Source organism: Dreissena polymorpha, chromosome 1, assembly GCF_020536995.1.
Source record: "Dreissena polymorpha isolate Duluth1 chromosome 1, UMN_Dpol_1.0, whole genome shotgun sequence".
NCBI lineage: Eukaryota > Metazoa > Mollusca > Bivalvia > Myida > Dreissenidae > Dreissena > Dreissena polymorpha.
The window spans coordinates 73,273,921-73,289,298 of NC_068355.1; the positions used below are offsets into that span (position 1 = coordinate 73,273,921).

A 15,378-nucleotide genomic window follows, 5' to 3' on the forward strand; every position below is an offset into this window, starting at 1 on the left:
ATATACAGACATATGTACTTTTAATGCTTAATAATACATTCTATGATATTCTTTTCATCCAACATCATTTAAGAAACTTGAATCTGTTGTCTGATATATAATGTGGTAAGACTATGTCCACTTCAGATATTTAAAACTTGAATCTGTTGTCTGATATATAATGTGGTAAGACTATGTCCACTTCAGATATTTAAAGCAGCATCTTCTACAAACATCTCAGCATCAGCAGCGAAAAGGTCTTGCAGCGGCTCTAGATCTGTAGGTGACTCCATCTGAAATATATTATGTAAATCGGCATTTATTAGTAACATGTACTTGAAAGTCTGGTTGTAAGGAAGTTGTTATAAAGTGAAACTTCCACTAACAGTCACTGTCAACAACAAACAGTCATCACCAAACAATTTCACTAATAAATGGCTACCTATTTTTTTTATTTACCTCCCCTTATCTTATCAGATATATGCTATGTACGAGTCCATGTAATACAAGGCTTGCTACCTCTCCCCATTTCAACATTTCAAAAAATGAATTTTAAACGGGTATCTATAAATTGTTGACTTTAGTGTATCCCATTTTCCTATACAACTCGCTCACAGTGCCTATCAACTGTTTAACTCATTGACTCTGTATCCAAAAGTCATGACTTTTGTCAATTGAATATATAATGTATAAGAAACTAGTCAATTAAACACCTGTTTTCAAACCATCTGAAAACAACAGAAACCTCTCTACACCACCCAACTCCTATCTATGGCAGTTGGTTGTTGTCAGCAGGTTGAAAAAAGTTTTCGGTAATAAAGTATTGACAAGTTTTTTGAGGCTCTTAAAAAGGTGAATCAATAAAGTAAGGATTGCGATCATCACTACCACCTACTTTAAAACTGTGACTATGTACCTTACCAATTTATTCATGTGACAAAGCAGTCAAGTGCTTCCTAAAATTGTCCAAGAAAGTGTTGGAAAAAGGAAATAATACTCGAGAATGTTGAAAATTTACAATTGATAATACATATGTGCCAGCATACACTTACTATATGCATCTACCAAACAAAGAAATTGCAACAAACTGGCTGCAAATTAGGTTTTTGTTACCAAAGAGAATTATGAAGTCACTGCTCATATAAGGTTTCCTGGTCTCCTCCAGATGGTATCCATGTTTTCCCAACATGGTCATCAACAACGCAAATTTCTCCACAAGAAATAGTTTTCTGGAGAAACCCTGCTGAGCGGTTATGGCAGAGATGTGTAAGTTTGTATAAATCCTTTAATTATTGTAGTTTCTTGCAAATTAAAGCAGTTTTTCTCCCCTAAATACCTGAACATGGCCCATTTTGCCCGATCTTCTACTTCAGGGAGCCACATTTCGCTCATTTTTTAAGAAAATTTGTCCGGAATTTTTCTACATGTAGGCCAATACCTTTAATAAAAAATGTTAATACACAGTTCTTTCAAATTGGACTTGGAAATTTTTATTTTTTCCAATTAACTTACCCATTGTAAGATCATGGTAAAATACCGAACACTGCTCAAATGGGTTTACAGTGCTCACAATGTTTCGGGTTTCCTTCGATGCAATGCTTTTCCTCTCAAATGCATAACTAGTGTGTAATCGTTAATAGAAGTATAATACATGATTCTTTAAAGACCTGAAAGTTATGTCCGGTTTGTGAATTCGTCTGACTTTTAAGAAAACGTAACCTTTTATTTTTTACTATTATAATAAATTTACCTGTTTGATTATTGCTGCAATAGTGTAAGGTTATATGTAAAAGTCATTATCGTGATTTATGCATGGAAACATACGCGTCAAAGAACTTATAATGTTATGCAAGTGTTTTCTCACATCTCCTGATGTGAGGGAGATGACTGCGATGTATTCGACAGAACAGAAGAAGCAGTAATTTTATTAGTACAAATCCGACTTCGTGTACGACGGTTACATTACATTCATGGCAGCCGCGCAGAGATTGACTGGAACCAGCATGTAGGCCACATTATAACAAATGTTTGTACTATACACTCTAAAAGGGGAACCCCATATATTGGTTTGCATTAAGGTTGGAGACTACATGAGACTTCGACAGTTGACGGGAAACCCTCATCAACTGGAGAGAAACCGGAAAAGAGGGTCGTAAAACATTTATTCGCGTCGAGTTCTTTATTAGATATCACATGACCTATCTTTTTTTATTGATTAAATCAATTCGGCTTGAAATGCTCTTTAAGAAAATGTATAGTTATGAGGGTCTCTTTCCGCAAAAGTTTAACTTTTTTGTGATAAAGTGTGCACGATGTTGTCAAATATTTATGAATTTATATAAAATGTGTAAAAAAAACTTATTATACATATATTTCAATATAAAATAAAATAGCAATTAAGAAGAACATGTGTCGAAAAATGCGATATAAGTCAGATGTGCAATTCTGCAATCGCAAAATTCTGTATGTCGAGTTCGCCAGCATGCATGTACGATGTGAATCTAAATTTTGGTTTTACGGATCATTTTTAGTTGTTTGCGATAGCGACCAGATAATGTTGTAACTGAGAATTTTAAGTTAGTTCGTTGCTATCTACGGAAAGCTTACTAGTATATACATATTTTTGTATTATACGTGTCGCGGAAGAGATTGTTTATGAATGATTAAAATAGTCCACTATCTGCTGCGTCTTAATGACGTAGTTCATGTAATTCATAATCTGAGGCTATTAATAGATTCGGGAAAACAGCCAATAGTATTAGGTTACGATTGTTTAACAGTTGTAACGCAATATTATAAGGTTACGCTTGTTTATTGCGTAACTTAGTTGATAGCGCTTGACTGTTGACTGATCTCTTGTACTGCGGGGGGGGGGGGGGGGGGGTAGAATCTGAAATGTGCAGCAGGACTAATAAATTATCTTTGAAATTCACTTATTTTCGTTCGCAGATGAGGTTTGAGGTTATTAGTTACCAAACTTAATTAATATCGGCCGATTCTTTATCAGATAAACGGACGAAAACGGAAAAGTAAAAAAACTATTTCAAGAAAAACGTTTTATTTAAATTCGTGACAATCGAAAATTATTTATCAACTTTCGCTACAACTCAACAGAAAACAACATAAAACATAAATCTATGCATTTTGACTCGGTACTAAATCGTTCGGGGAAGACACAATGGACTATCGATAAACGTTGATGACACAGTATTGCTTTAAAGATGAGACACACAAACTACGAACAAACAAAGTGTCATGATAAGACAGAAATCGTGTCATTATCTAACCACAAATAATTGCCGTAATCTTCAGTCTGTATGGAAGTCGTTTTTGAAAGACTGAAACGCTACCGAAATTTGCAAGTGCGCTATAAACAACACAGTTTGACTTCAATTTCCTATCGAACAGTATTGTGCAAAGATGTTCCATTTATACGAAACAAAGATATGTTTTTATATCCGCGTCATGCCAATGGGTCTTATGCCATATGCGGCTAGCGTAGCTATGGTCCTGTCTGCGCATCCCGCAGTATGTCAGGATATACATAATGAGACCACGAAACCTTGCGCAACTGCGCAGACAGGGCTTTACATTCGCTAGTCAACGTGCAGTTAGACCTATTTTCGCATGAATCGGCTAGAAAAAGTATGATATGAATGTGTCGAAAACATTGCATGTTGAAAGACAACTGCATGCTTATCAAATATTTCAATACCATATATGTCGATGGTGAAAAAAAATAACTCATTATAAGCAAATTGAGGACACAATTGATGTGATCTCCCGTATTATAACTTTTATTTACATACATTTACGTGTGGTTTGAAACACGTGCGATTAATAACACCAATTTTAGCGGTGAATGTGCGACAAACAAGTGACACAAATCAATCACAATATTTGTGTTTGATTAAAAGCGTATTTTTCTAACTCTATTTCAAAGTCGCGATAAAATATTTTAGCGTTTCCGATCGGCCAAATCGCCAATGGCATTGAATCTGTCAGCTCGCGATTAAAGTTGAACATGTAAAAGAAAATTGCGATTGTACAAAACATCAAGGTAACTCTATACATTATATAGTATTCATTAGTTTAAGAGAGCTCGGTCAGCAGCTGGAGAATGCATGTCGCGATCGGAGGAGAGTCGCGATCCGGGGGGGGGGGGGGGGGGGGGGGGAGAATCGCTCGCAGAAGATTTTCTTGCAGACTCCGAAGGGCGACTCTGTTAATCAAGCGAGTACCGTCATCCCTCGACCCGGACGTCAACTCCTGATGACTTCGCTAAATAACAGAATTTTGGGAGGATCGCTTTGCGGAATGGTAATTGTCAGTAGGAAAAAAAACAGTTTCACTACATCGCCGGAAGAGGGACGGGCACAGAGGAACTGGCAGCGTAGAGGACGAGCGTGGCAGAGATACAGGCCAGGATTTCGAGGTGATGGCCTATGAAGATAATGGAAGTGTCGAAGGTCGGCGGTACCCAGTACGCTCAATGTGCTGAGGAAACCGTTCTGCGGTTCGAGTCGACAGCCCGTGGCGTCTATAGGTCATACAAGGAGCGGAGTGCGCGTGGAGCTGGAAGAAGATCTTTAGTTTTCATCACTCCCTTTGCAGAGTAAAATTGTCGTTTTAAGGGCAACCAGACATGATCTGTCGTTAAATTGTCTACCATTGCACATAAAGGTGTCGAATAAATGCACACGATGAAAAAGTATTGATCCATTGAAACTATAGAAAAAATACATGAATTTAATAATTAACATTACAGTAGAGGGTACGTTCATAAAAATATTGGTGACGGTGGAGTAGAGGAGTTACGCGTTAATGTCAATACATGAAAATGAATAAAAAATAAATGTAAACAAATTAAATGAAGTATTTAATTTCAGGCTAAAAATTTAAATATTTTTACTTTCGTTCAATCGAGAATTTAATACAAAGCTCGTTAATACCAATACATTTATTATAAGAATTATGGTGTGGTTCATTCTTTGTTAGACTTACAGACTTTTCATAAGCGCCAACTTAGATATACGTTGAATTTCTGTTTTCATCTTTGTAATCATAAGTGGATTGTGTAAGAATCTTGCATCACATTATGAGAGATTGTTAATCAATGGAATTTTCCCTTTTTTCAAAATCTCACCACTGAAGACTATTAAAAGTAAATTACATTGGTGTTCAAAAGTCGAACTTCATGTTCGATGACTGTAAGGAATATTGAATACGTTCAAAGAGCGAACAACTGCAGTGCCTTCTGCGCTTTGATAATTTCCTGCAGCGATATCTACTCATACTGGTACTGTAATGCGCATGTAGGGGGGGGGGGGGGGGTTAGAAGGTTAGGGTAAGGTATAGGGATCGGGTTAGGGTTACGGTTAGCCTTAACCCTAACCTGAACCCGACCCCTAACCCTTACCCGAACCATAACCCAGGGTTATCTCCGCTATACCAGGCCTCGCTCGTTGTCGTTGTCCGCTTCCCCAGTTGTCGTTGTCCGCTTCCCGAATGCTTCGGCTATCGTAGGAAAATATGTACGAAATATCTTCGTCACAATCGGCTCGGGACGCTAAATTTGTCTTTGCTGCATTGTATGAAATTCTTCTTTGATGTATAATTTTTCTTGCCTATTTTGTGTTCTTGTAACATTTTTTATCAATATATTTCAATTCAACACATATAAAAATCGTGCATACACACTTAATTTAAAGTTATTGCTTCCACATTGAGTTTGTTAGTAAAAGTTTGTAAGCATGGAACGACAACTCCGCGCGGAGATAGTTACAAGGCACGTTCAGTTTATGCCAAGGGCAGGATCGTTCTATAAATATCACAACATGTTTAATAATAAAGTGTGTGCCCTTTTTGTTGAATGGAAACATTTGGTTACCGTTTTATTACAAGTTGTGGTGAAATGTCATTTTAAACGCAAATACACACCAACTTCGAAAGTATGCGAATAATAGTCAAGTTATAATTTGTTGCATCCATATGCATGCAAAGTCATAGATCATACTGTAATGTTGTAAGCTCTAAGTTAATCGATAAATAACCTTCCTCAAGAATCGTTGCGCGTGTAAAATTCGTCCGCAATCTAATATGTCCGACATTGCGTACACACCGGTCGTACTGACTATAACCTAGTGACGTCACCATCTATGTCCGATAAAGAGGACTGTATTGATCACGTGGCTTCTGCATCTCTGCAACAATATCACCCCATAGTGGCCATACAATAGGATTTGGTATTTCATTCAACACTGATCATGGTTTCGATTCGGAGTATTATAGGTCATCACGCACAAACAAAGGTACACGCTAAATATTTATTTATTTATATTTAACTTCATGATTGTATGGAATGACCGGCGATTTCGACATTGTTAAATCACGCGTAACGAGACTGCCGAGATAACGCGAGATCAAGGGTTCGGGGGGGTTCTGACAGTATTCGCTCTACAGTAGACACCTTACTTATCTGATATTTTGACTTTATAAATAGAATAAAAGCGATAAATTACCGATTTATTACTAATAAAAACAATCATTATTTTTATTATAACGTTCAACGACCATCTTCTCATTAATAGTATCATTGTAATTAACGGCTCCGTAATTAACTACCGGTACCGACAAAAATAACAAGATCATACCTTACTCATGTTACTGTACTGTGTGCTGAAATGTCAGAAATTAAAACAACCCCAGACTATTATAATTTTTGAGTGCAAGTTAATTTAAACCCACCCACTAATTAAAAATAAACATTTTTATTATATTAGCTCATTTTTCTAAATTTTCAGAAATAAAAACCAATTGGTATTTGCACATTTCAGTAAACATAAGACTACTTTATTGTTAAATTTGTAAATTGTATAATAATCTATGTATTTTTATTACTTCTGTTGCAAGCCCAACTTGTTGTGCTTTTAAAGGGGCCTTTTCACAGATTTTGGCATTTTTTAACTTATTCATTAAATGCTTTATATCGATAAATGTAAACATTGGATCGTAAAAGCTCCAGTAAAAAATCAAGAATAAAATTAAAAAAAGGAAAAGAACATTGCCTGGACCAGGTTTCGAACCAGTGACCCCTGGAGTCCTGCCAGAGTCCTGAAGTAAAAACGCTTTAGCCTACTGAGCTATTCCGCCAAGTACACATTCTTGACATATTTTATACCTTATATAAGCAATCTTCGTAGTTTCACAAAACTTAACGACAAAAACAGAACTCTCCAAATTATTCAATCGTTTCGCGTTGCAACGCTTTATAATTTTTAGGTTTTAAAATTGTCAAAAGATGCATATAATGGCTATATTAGACCATGGTAAATGCTCAGTATTACTGTTTCCTCACAAATATCATAACTAAAACGAAAATTTGCGAATCTAAAACAACTTTTTACAATTTTGTCAATTTACCAAAGCGTGAAAAGATCCCTTTAAAATACATAAAAATCTATTGTTGACAACTATAATATTATTTAAGATCATAATTAAGCAAAAGCAAGTCCCCGATTCCAAGCTTACCCCGGCCAGTTAAACCGGTAGAGTGCTGATCTCTGACTCACTTTTGGGTTGGTAAGTTTAAGCCTCAACTCGGGTTCATCTCTTAGAAATAATTACACCTTAGGCTACCCTGGCTGTAACCAAAATTGCAGTTGAGGGTCACCGGCATACATGTATCAAATACATTGTAACTATGTGCTTATGTTAACATTTCCTGAAGATTCAACCACTGAGCAGGATTACTAAGTTAAACCCATTTTATTAATGAAAAAAATAATTAAATATACTATCATATGTATTCAAAAAGACAAACCAACTGGTACCTACTAGTACTATCATAAGGAACATCATCCACTAACCATCTATACTTCCAGGTCTTTTGGCTCTGCTACACCAACAGGAATATGCGTTCGGTTAATGTTTTCAGTGTTAATCATAGGGATTACAATTTATAATATTTCATCCCAACAACAAAATCTTTACAATGGTAGTATTCATTTTACAGTCCGGTTGTACTTCTATTAGGTTAAAAACTAAATAGTGAATCAGTTTTTGAGATGAGCCTGTACCAAACACACACACAAGCTCCTGCACATACACACACTTTAATGAGCAAATATTTGAACTGTCACAGTTATTACTTGTTGGAATGTCTCAGACTAACCAGCATATACAAGCAGTCTTCACTTTAGCATTTTTGAACAACTAACGGCAGCCTGAATCTTTATGCTTTAATAGAACAGATTAAAATACCCACAAGCCCGACTATATAATTCTGGAAACTTTAATAGCCCAAATTTAATACATATCACTAGCCCCGGGCTGTCGGGCTAGGGGTTAGCGTCAAGACTGTAAAAGCAATAACAATTCTTCAAACATTGATACTTGTCTTCTTTTGAACAAATCTGCCATGACTGGTAGTTAATTGGGATAGCTTAACACACAACCAATTAAGGATGACTGTGATGCAGGTGAAAGTTTCACCCATATAGATCTTAAGCCAATTGACATTTGACCAGGGACACTTATTTTAATTCAAAGTAAATGTTTTCTTAGCAGTGTTAATAGTCATGTCAACATATCACATGTTATGTTAAATGATTACATGACAACATTGGATGTGCAGCAACTTAAACCACCATCCATTTTATTATATTTTTGAATGTGTAGGATATTTTTTAATGTAAGGGTATGAAGTAGACACACATCTGAAGTATCTTTATTTTATTTTTTCAAAGAACATAGTTATGTAACTATGGTGATGTATAATATTTATTGCAAGAGTTCATAAAATTCCAGGTGTAGAAATCTTGAGCTTCATGCAGCATTAGATACTCAGCACAGCATCCCAATTTCTGTTGACACTGTGAAGTGTGATATTCCTGAAAAAAAGTTTCTAGAAGTTATAACAATAAACCATTCAATAACATTTAAATACAGCAAAGTTATCTGTTTTAAAATAATTGTTCTTTTTAAAGACAAGTATTTACCAAATGCCATCAAACTTCTAATTTGCCCAAACTTAACAAATAAGATATTTTTCCATACCCCACCCGCTTTAGATACTAAGCTAATAAAAAATTACAAAAAAATATCATACCATATAAGTTATATCTGCAAATTATTGGGAAATTATAATTGCTTCAACATAGAACTATATGCAGACGCACTGCAGTAGATTATCGAGTACCCCCCCGACCTCACTAAATCCACTCAGAGTTGTCTCCCTTAAAATAATGTCGAAAAGGTCAATAGGATAACATTTGTCTTAATGAGTTGTCTTTCTTTGACTGTCTATCGACTCGTATGATGTGTTTAGGTTACACTATATAGGCCTAATGTTTTGAAGCGAATTAAGTACTTGCAAATAACTAACATTACCTGTAAACCTCGATATACAAGTACACATATGCTGAAACAGCCTATGTAATATTATATAGTCAACATAAATTGCCGCCTTAGAGTCTTTTGATGAATTTTGCTTTGGCAGACTCTTTCAGATTTATTCTGAACGCGAATTATTTCAGCTAAATATTATCTTACAATAATATACATTTAGCCCCTCGTCTGTCCTTATTTTTGATATTTTAAATAAAATGGTACTATTAAACAAAGGTATCCGGAGAGGCGCCCCTCCGTAGAACTGCCCCCCCCCCCCTGAGAAATGCCCCCTTATTTTAAAGGGGGCGGAGAGGTGCCCTCCCATCAAATCTTTATGGGCGTAGAACTGCCCCCCCCCCCATAAAATCTTTAGGGGCGGAGAACTGCCCCCCTGTCAGAATTAAGAAGGCGGAGATCTGCCTCCTCACAATAATTCATTGGGCGGAGAAGTGCCCTCCCGTGTTAACTTCAATTAACATGAAATGTCGGGCATCATCATCACACCTTTTTACCGCAAACAGTTACGCAAACAAAACATAAATGGTTTCCGATGAGAAGTAAAATGCAAATGGTGAGAAATAATTTGCTTATGGCGAGTACGTACGTAAACAAATCATGCCATGTGAGTATCGCGCGTAGGCTGTTTGTAAGACCCTGGCTGGCTTTTATTAATTAAGGGTTATTTTCATGTTTTAGAAAATTGATAAAATAAAAAATGTTTTGGAGTCGCAAATTTTCGTTGAAGATATGATAGTTTTGAGAAAACAGTAGTACTGAACATTTATCATGCTCTATAATTTCCATTATATGCATCTTTTAACAATTTAAAGATTGGAAAGATTTACTAATTTGGAGAGTTCTGTTGTTGTCGTTATATTGTGTGATATTACTAGAATTGCTAACATAAAGTATAAAATACATCTCATATTGTATGAGCATGGATGGCCGAGTGGTTTAAGCGATAGACTTACACCAGGGGTCAGTGGTTCGAGCCCTGATAAGGATTTCTTTATAATGCCCCCGAAGGAGGGCATATAGTATCGCACTGTCCGTCCGTCTGTCCGTCACACTTGCGTTTAGGTTTCGAAAAATGCGAATAACTTCTATTTCGCTTCAAGATGAAACCTTCATATTTGGTATGAATTAGTGTATGGACAAGGTCTTTCCATATGCACATTTTTTTAACTCTTTGACCTTGACCTTGAACTAAGGGTCCGCGTTTAGGTTTCGAAATCTGCGTTAAGGTTTCGAAAAAAACGTTTTTCGGGGCATATGTCTTCCGATAGAGACAGCTTTTGTCTCTTTCTTTAATTGTATATAACAGATCAAGCATAATATTCTTCCAATCTTATTCTTATTCCAAACAATAATGGCTTAGCCTTCACACCTAAAATTTTAAGACAAACATTTAATATTGTTTATTATAAAAATATTATGAGTTAATGATTCGCAACAAAATGATAAATTGTTTAGGAACAATTCATCACCCGTTTTCATGAACATTGATTTTTCATATATTTTGTATTCAGTGAATGAATGCGCATAAATGACTGTGTTTTTGATATAGTTCAAACTAATTTTTATAGCAAGGAAATCAATAATATAAAAAGTTGGCACGTCGAGAACTTCGAACCCGGGACCTGTAGAAGCAAAAAATAGCTCATTACCACCACATCAAGCAGGCTTTGAAAATTTCTAGCTAGTTTTAAAACCATGTCAATAATAAACGCTTTTGCGAAATTATGGATGAACGGCGTTACCTGAGCCTAATTGTTTTTTCGATTCCATTTGATTATTATTTATAACATGCCATTTGTTTTCCTAACTCATCTGAGCATCGCGATGTGCTGATGTTGACCTATGGTCGCCGTTTGGTCCGTCGTTTTTCATGCGTCGTCAACATTTACTTTATTAGAACTGTCATAGGGTAAATATTCGCATTAAATCCGGACTATTTATTATGCCCACCTTCGAAGAAGAGGGGGTATATTGTTTAGCACATTTCGGTCGGTCTGTCGGTCCGTCTGTCGGTCCGTCCACCATATAGGTTTCCGGATGATAACTCAAGAACGCTTAGGCCTATGACCATGAAACTTCATAGGTCATTGATCATGACTGGCAGATCACCCCTATTGATTTTCAGGTCACTAGATCAAAGGTCAAGGTCAAGATTTTTTGTTGTTTTGTTGTTTTTTTTTTGGGGGGGGGGCATATGTCTCCGACCGGAACACTTGTTTATTTTAACCGCAGGTTTTCAATATAAATTTAAATAGAGTGCACAAGTCAAAGGGAAGCAACCTCATGCATGATTTACTAACATTAGCGTTGTCTTTCACTGGCTCTCGATTCACATGCATGCATGAAAATCTCAGAATCAGGTTGACATATTAAATATTTTTGGGACAATCATATATTTTCTCAGGTAAACTATTTCTTTTATTTCATAACTATTACATTGCATATTATTGTGACATAGTGTCCTAGTTTGTATTTTTCGCAGTCGTTATAGATTTATTGTGCTTTATTTTACATAAACGACTCGCCATTCCCTAACATTCAAAAACCGTAAAATTACAATAAACAAGTAAAGATATAAACATTTTATGTGTTCAAAAATTTCATCCTCGCAGAGCATTAGCCCCGAACAAACTCAAGAGGTCTGGTCAATTAACATTTTGGTTAAGACAAGCGAAATGTTAAGGCAGTAGTCCAACTGGACATGTGGCTTTAATTTAATTTTGAGTCTTGCAATGTTTTATGTTTCATGGTGTTATTATCTGTTTTGAATGTCGCGCCGTTTTAAATGTAAGTATGTCTCTACTTTATTTTAAAGACTTACCGTAGCTTGATTGGGTTGTTAAAAACGAAAACGAGCCTAGGGTTAACCCGATTAAATACCAACAACTAATGGATGTAATGGCTTTATATCTTTATATTTTTAATTTATATTCGTGACTTCAGGACCTGCTTATCAAGGGTTTGCGGCACTTCAGTAGTACCACGACATGCCTCACAAACAAACACACCCACCTCGACCCCAACCTTCACCAGCAACCCCACCAAGGCCATCGACGGAGCCAAAGACCCACCCATCCGGGTCAACACTCCACCTCTGGCTCTGCAGGCCGCATCCACGTCTCTGTCAACAAGAACGTTACTTTAGCGCACCACGTCCACCATGGGGACGATCAGGTGGGAGGACCCCGCCCCCTTTTGTTGTTGTTAGGCTGGCTTTTCGCAAAACCCTCCCACTTGAAGAAATTCAGCGACTTCTACACTGAACACGGCTTCGATGTGATGACAGTGCGGGTATGTATTGTGTCACATTTTGTATAATTATTTAAGCTTTGTCAAAATGAGGTGTGGCTTTTCGGTTTTCCTTGTTCTTTTTATATACGCTTACTATAAAATAGTATAATTGTATATTGTCATTTCAATTTTGGACAAAGCATAACATTTCTGATTCAATTACATTTGAATACATGTTTATACATATCATAACATCCGGTGTACTCGTTATTCATTCGGAAAATTGCTAAACATGTGCATCAATTGGTAAGAAGCCCTTTTTCCTAGCTAGATCCAGATAAATGTGAGTGGACAACACCAGATGTGCTTTCTCTTAGAATATGATTGACTATCTTGATTTCGATTTCTGTCTGAAAGGTCGTAAAATTCTAATAATTCACTTTATCACAACTGCCTTTTTTAGGGGGGGGGGGGATATGGACAGCGGAATGGGTCTTTGTAAGTGAACACTTCTATGCTTTCTTAAATTCCAGTATTCATAACACTATGATTTCATTTCTTATACTTTGTTCAATTTATGGTATTTAACCCATGGACATTCTATGCGCATCATTTCCCGTTCAAGGTAACTCTCTCCCAGCTTCTCCGGCCCAAGACCGTACAGAGTCTCATGCAGCACGTCCTTGACCTCTGTTACGAAGGCCAACGTCGGGAGCAGCCGCTGCTGTGCCACGCCCTCTCCGTCGGCGGATACATGTACGGCGAGCTTCTCACAAGCCTCAATCGCTTCAGCGAGCGCTATCAAGACTTCGACAAGCGGTTGTTCGGGAAGATATTTGATAGTCCGGTCGACTTTTACGGGATTCCGAACGGCGTTGCTAGGGCGATGACCGGTGACCCGAAGAGGGTGCAGCGTATTGAAAAGATGTTGGAGTGGTATATGGAGAAATTCAGACCGGTCACGAAACAGTATATCAATTCGTCGGAAAACGTACACCGGAACGAACTGAAAACACCAGCGCTCTTCCTGTATTCGCAAAACGACCCCGTCGTAAACCCGGTACACATCGAGGCTTTAGCGCACACATGGCGCGGGCGGGGCATCAGGGCGGCGACCGCCTGTTGGGAGCGCGCCCCGCATGTCACTTCCTTCAAGATGTACCCGGAGGAGTACAAGAGTCATGTGATCAATTTTATTTGGGGAACCGGACTTCCCGGCCATAGGTTACCGAAAAGTGAGACTGCGTACGCTTCTGTGGAGAGCGACAACAATAAGGAACAGCTGGTCATGCAGATGGCATATGCATGAGAAAGAAGAAACCGGCTTTAGTCCTAGTTTTTCAAAGTTGTGTAAAACAACAGACCAACTGTTTGATACTTTGATTCTCATTCATTGATATACATGTACATGTATTGTGCTTGTTGTTATTATTTGTATTTGTTTGGATATCAATTACGTCATGTACTTGGGTTTAATGGAATACTGTTGAAAATGCTTGAAGAGAGTCACCTTTATGAACGTTCGGTTCAGACATTTAATTAAGCAAACCATGGCTTCAACTATGTACATTTAAATTGCATGATAATTTTACTTGTGTAGTTTTTAGTTTGTGTGCACAGTATTTAACGGGTTTAAATATGGAACGGTATGTTGGTAAAAATAGCATCCTTCTTTATGACTGTTTCATGATTCTTGATGGTACTTTCAATATGTATGGAGACACCTTTTCATTCTTTATGACAAATTGTGCCTGATGACAAATGTCATTTTACATTCGGCTTAATGGTATCATTCATTTGTACAAATGCAACATTCTTGTTCGTAAATTGCATGCTAGGTATTTGCATGTTGGTTTGTGCAGGAAAGACTTCTGCATTGTGCAATATGTGCATAGTGGACACGATGCGTTGAACAAATTTACGCGATATTCAGTACCGAAGTGGTGTTGATTGGCACACGTAAGCTTTGCTTACACATACAATTAAAATAGCAGCGTGTTGTTGATATTGTCCACATATTATTTAATGTGTACTAATTGTTGTTTATACCTCCATAATGATTAAGAAACGAAATACAAGCACATATTAACAACGATCTTTAAACTTTTACATGAACATAATTAAAAGTATGGAATACATATCTAATATATACGCTAGAATAAGTATGCACAAAACTAATCCGTTACATGGCTAATATCTACGGTAGTTCATAATAACTGCAGATTTTTCAGTTTTCAAACCAGCCATGCGTTGATCAATTTAAACTTTCAGATACATTGGGGCCAACAAACTATGACGAGAGGCGGTTCGCATCCAAGTCATGTGGATGGTGCGTCATCTGTTCTGTGAAAACACTACCTGGTCTTCTGACATCCGCTCGCGATTATAAGTGTCTTGTTCTGATAAAACTGGGCATAATACATGTGCGTAAAGTGTCGTCCCAGATTAGCCTGTGCAGTCCGCACAGGCTAATCAGGGACGACACTTTCCGCCTAAACTTGATTTTTGGTAAGTAGGACTTCCTTGAAACTAAAAATACCATTAAAGCGGAAAGTGTCGTCCCTGATTAGCCTGTGCGGACTGCACAGGCTAATCTGGGACGACACTTTACGCACATGAATTAAGCCCAGTTTTCTCAGAACGAGACATTTTGATTGGGAGGAGGATCAATGTCATTTGCCTTGCTACTTTTCGATGCGTTCGTATTAATTTGCGTATTTCCGTTATACAATTGGTTTTTAACAATTCTTCATCTGTGAT

At 37.1% G+C, this 15,378-nt stretch overlaps 1 protein-coding gene across 1 annotated transcript; it reads left to right on the forward strand.

Annotated features, from left to right (window-relative positions):
• Positions 1 to 6,122: 6,122 nt before the first annotated feature.
• Positions 6,123 to 14,710, forward strand: LOC127835003 (transmembrane protein 53-like). Its single transcript, XM_052361172.1, has 3 exons — positions 6,123 to 6,290; positions 12,331 to 12,678; positions 13,244 to 14,710. The coding sequence occupies exons 1-3, from the start codon at positions 6,246 to 6,248 to the stop codon at positions 13,925 to 13,927; spliced, it is 1,077 nt and encodes a 358-aa protein (XP_052217132.1). The 5' UTR covers positions 6,123 to 6,245; the 3' UTR covers positions 13,928 to 14,710.
• Positions 14,711 to 15,378: the final 668 nt, after the last annotated feature.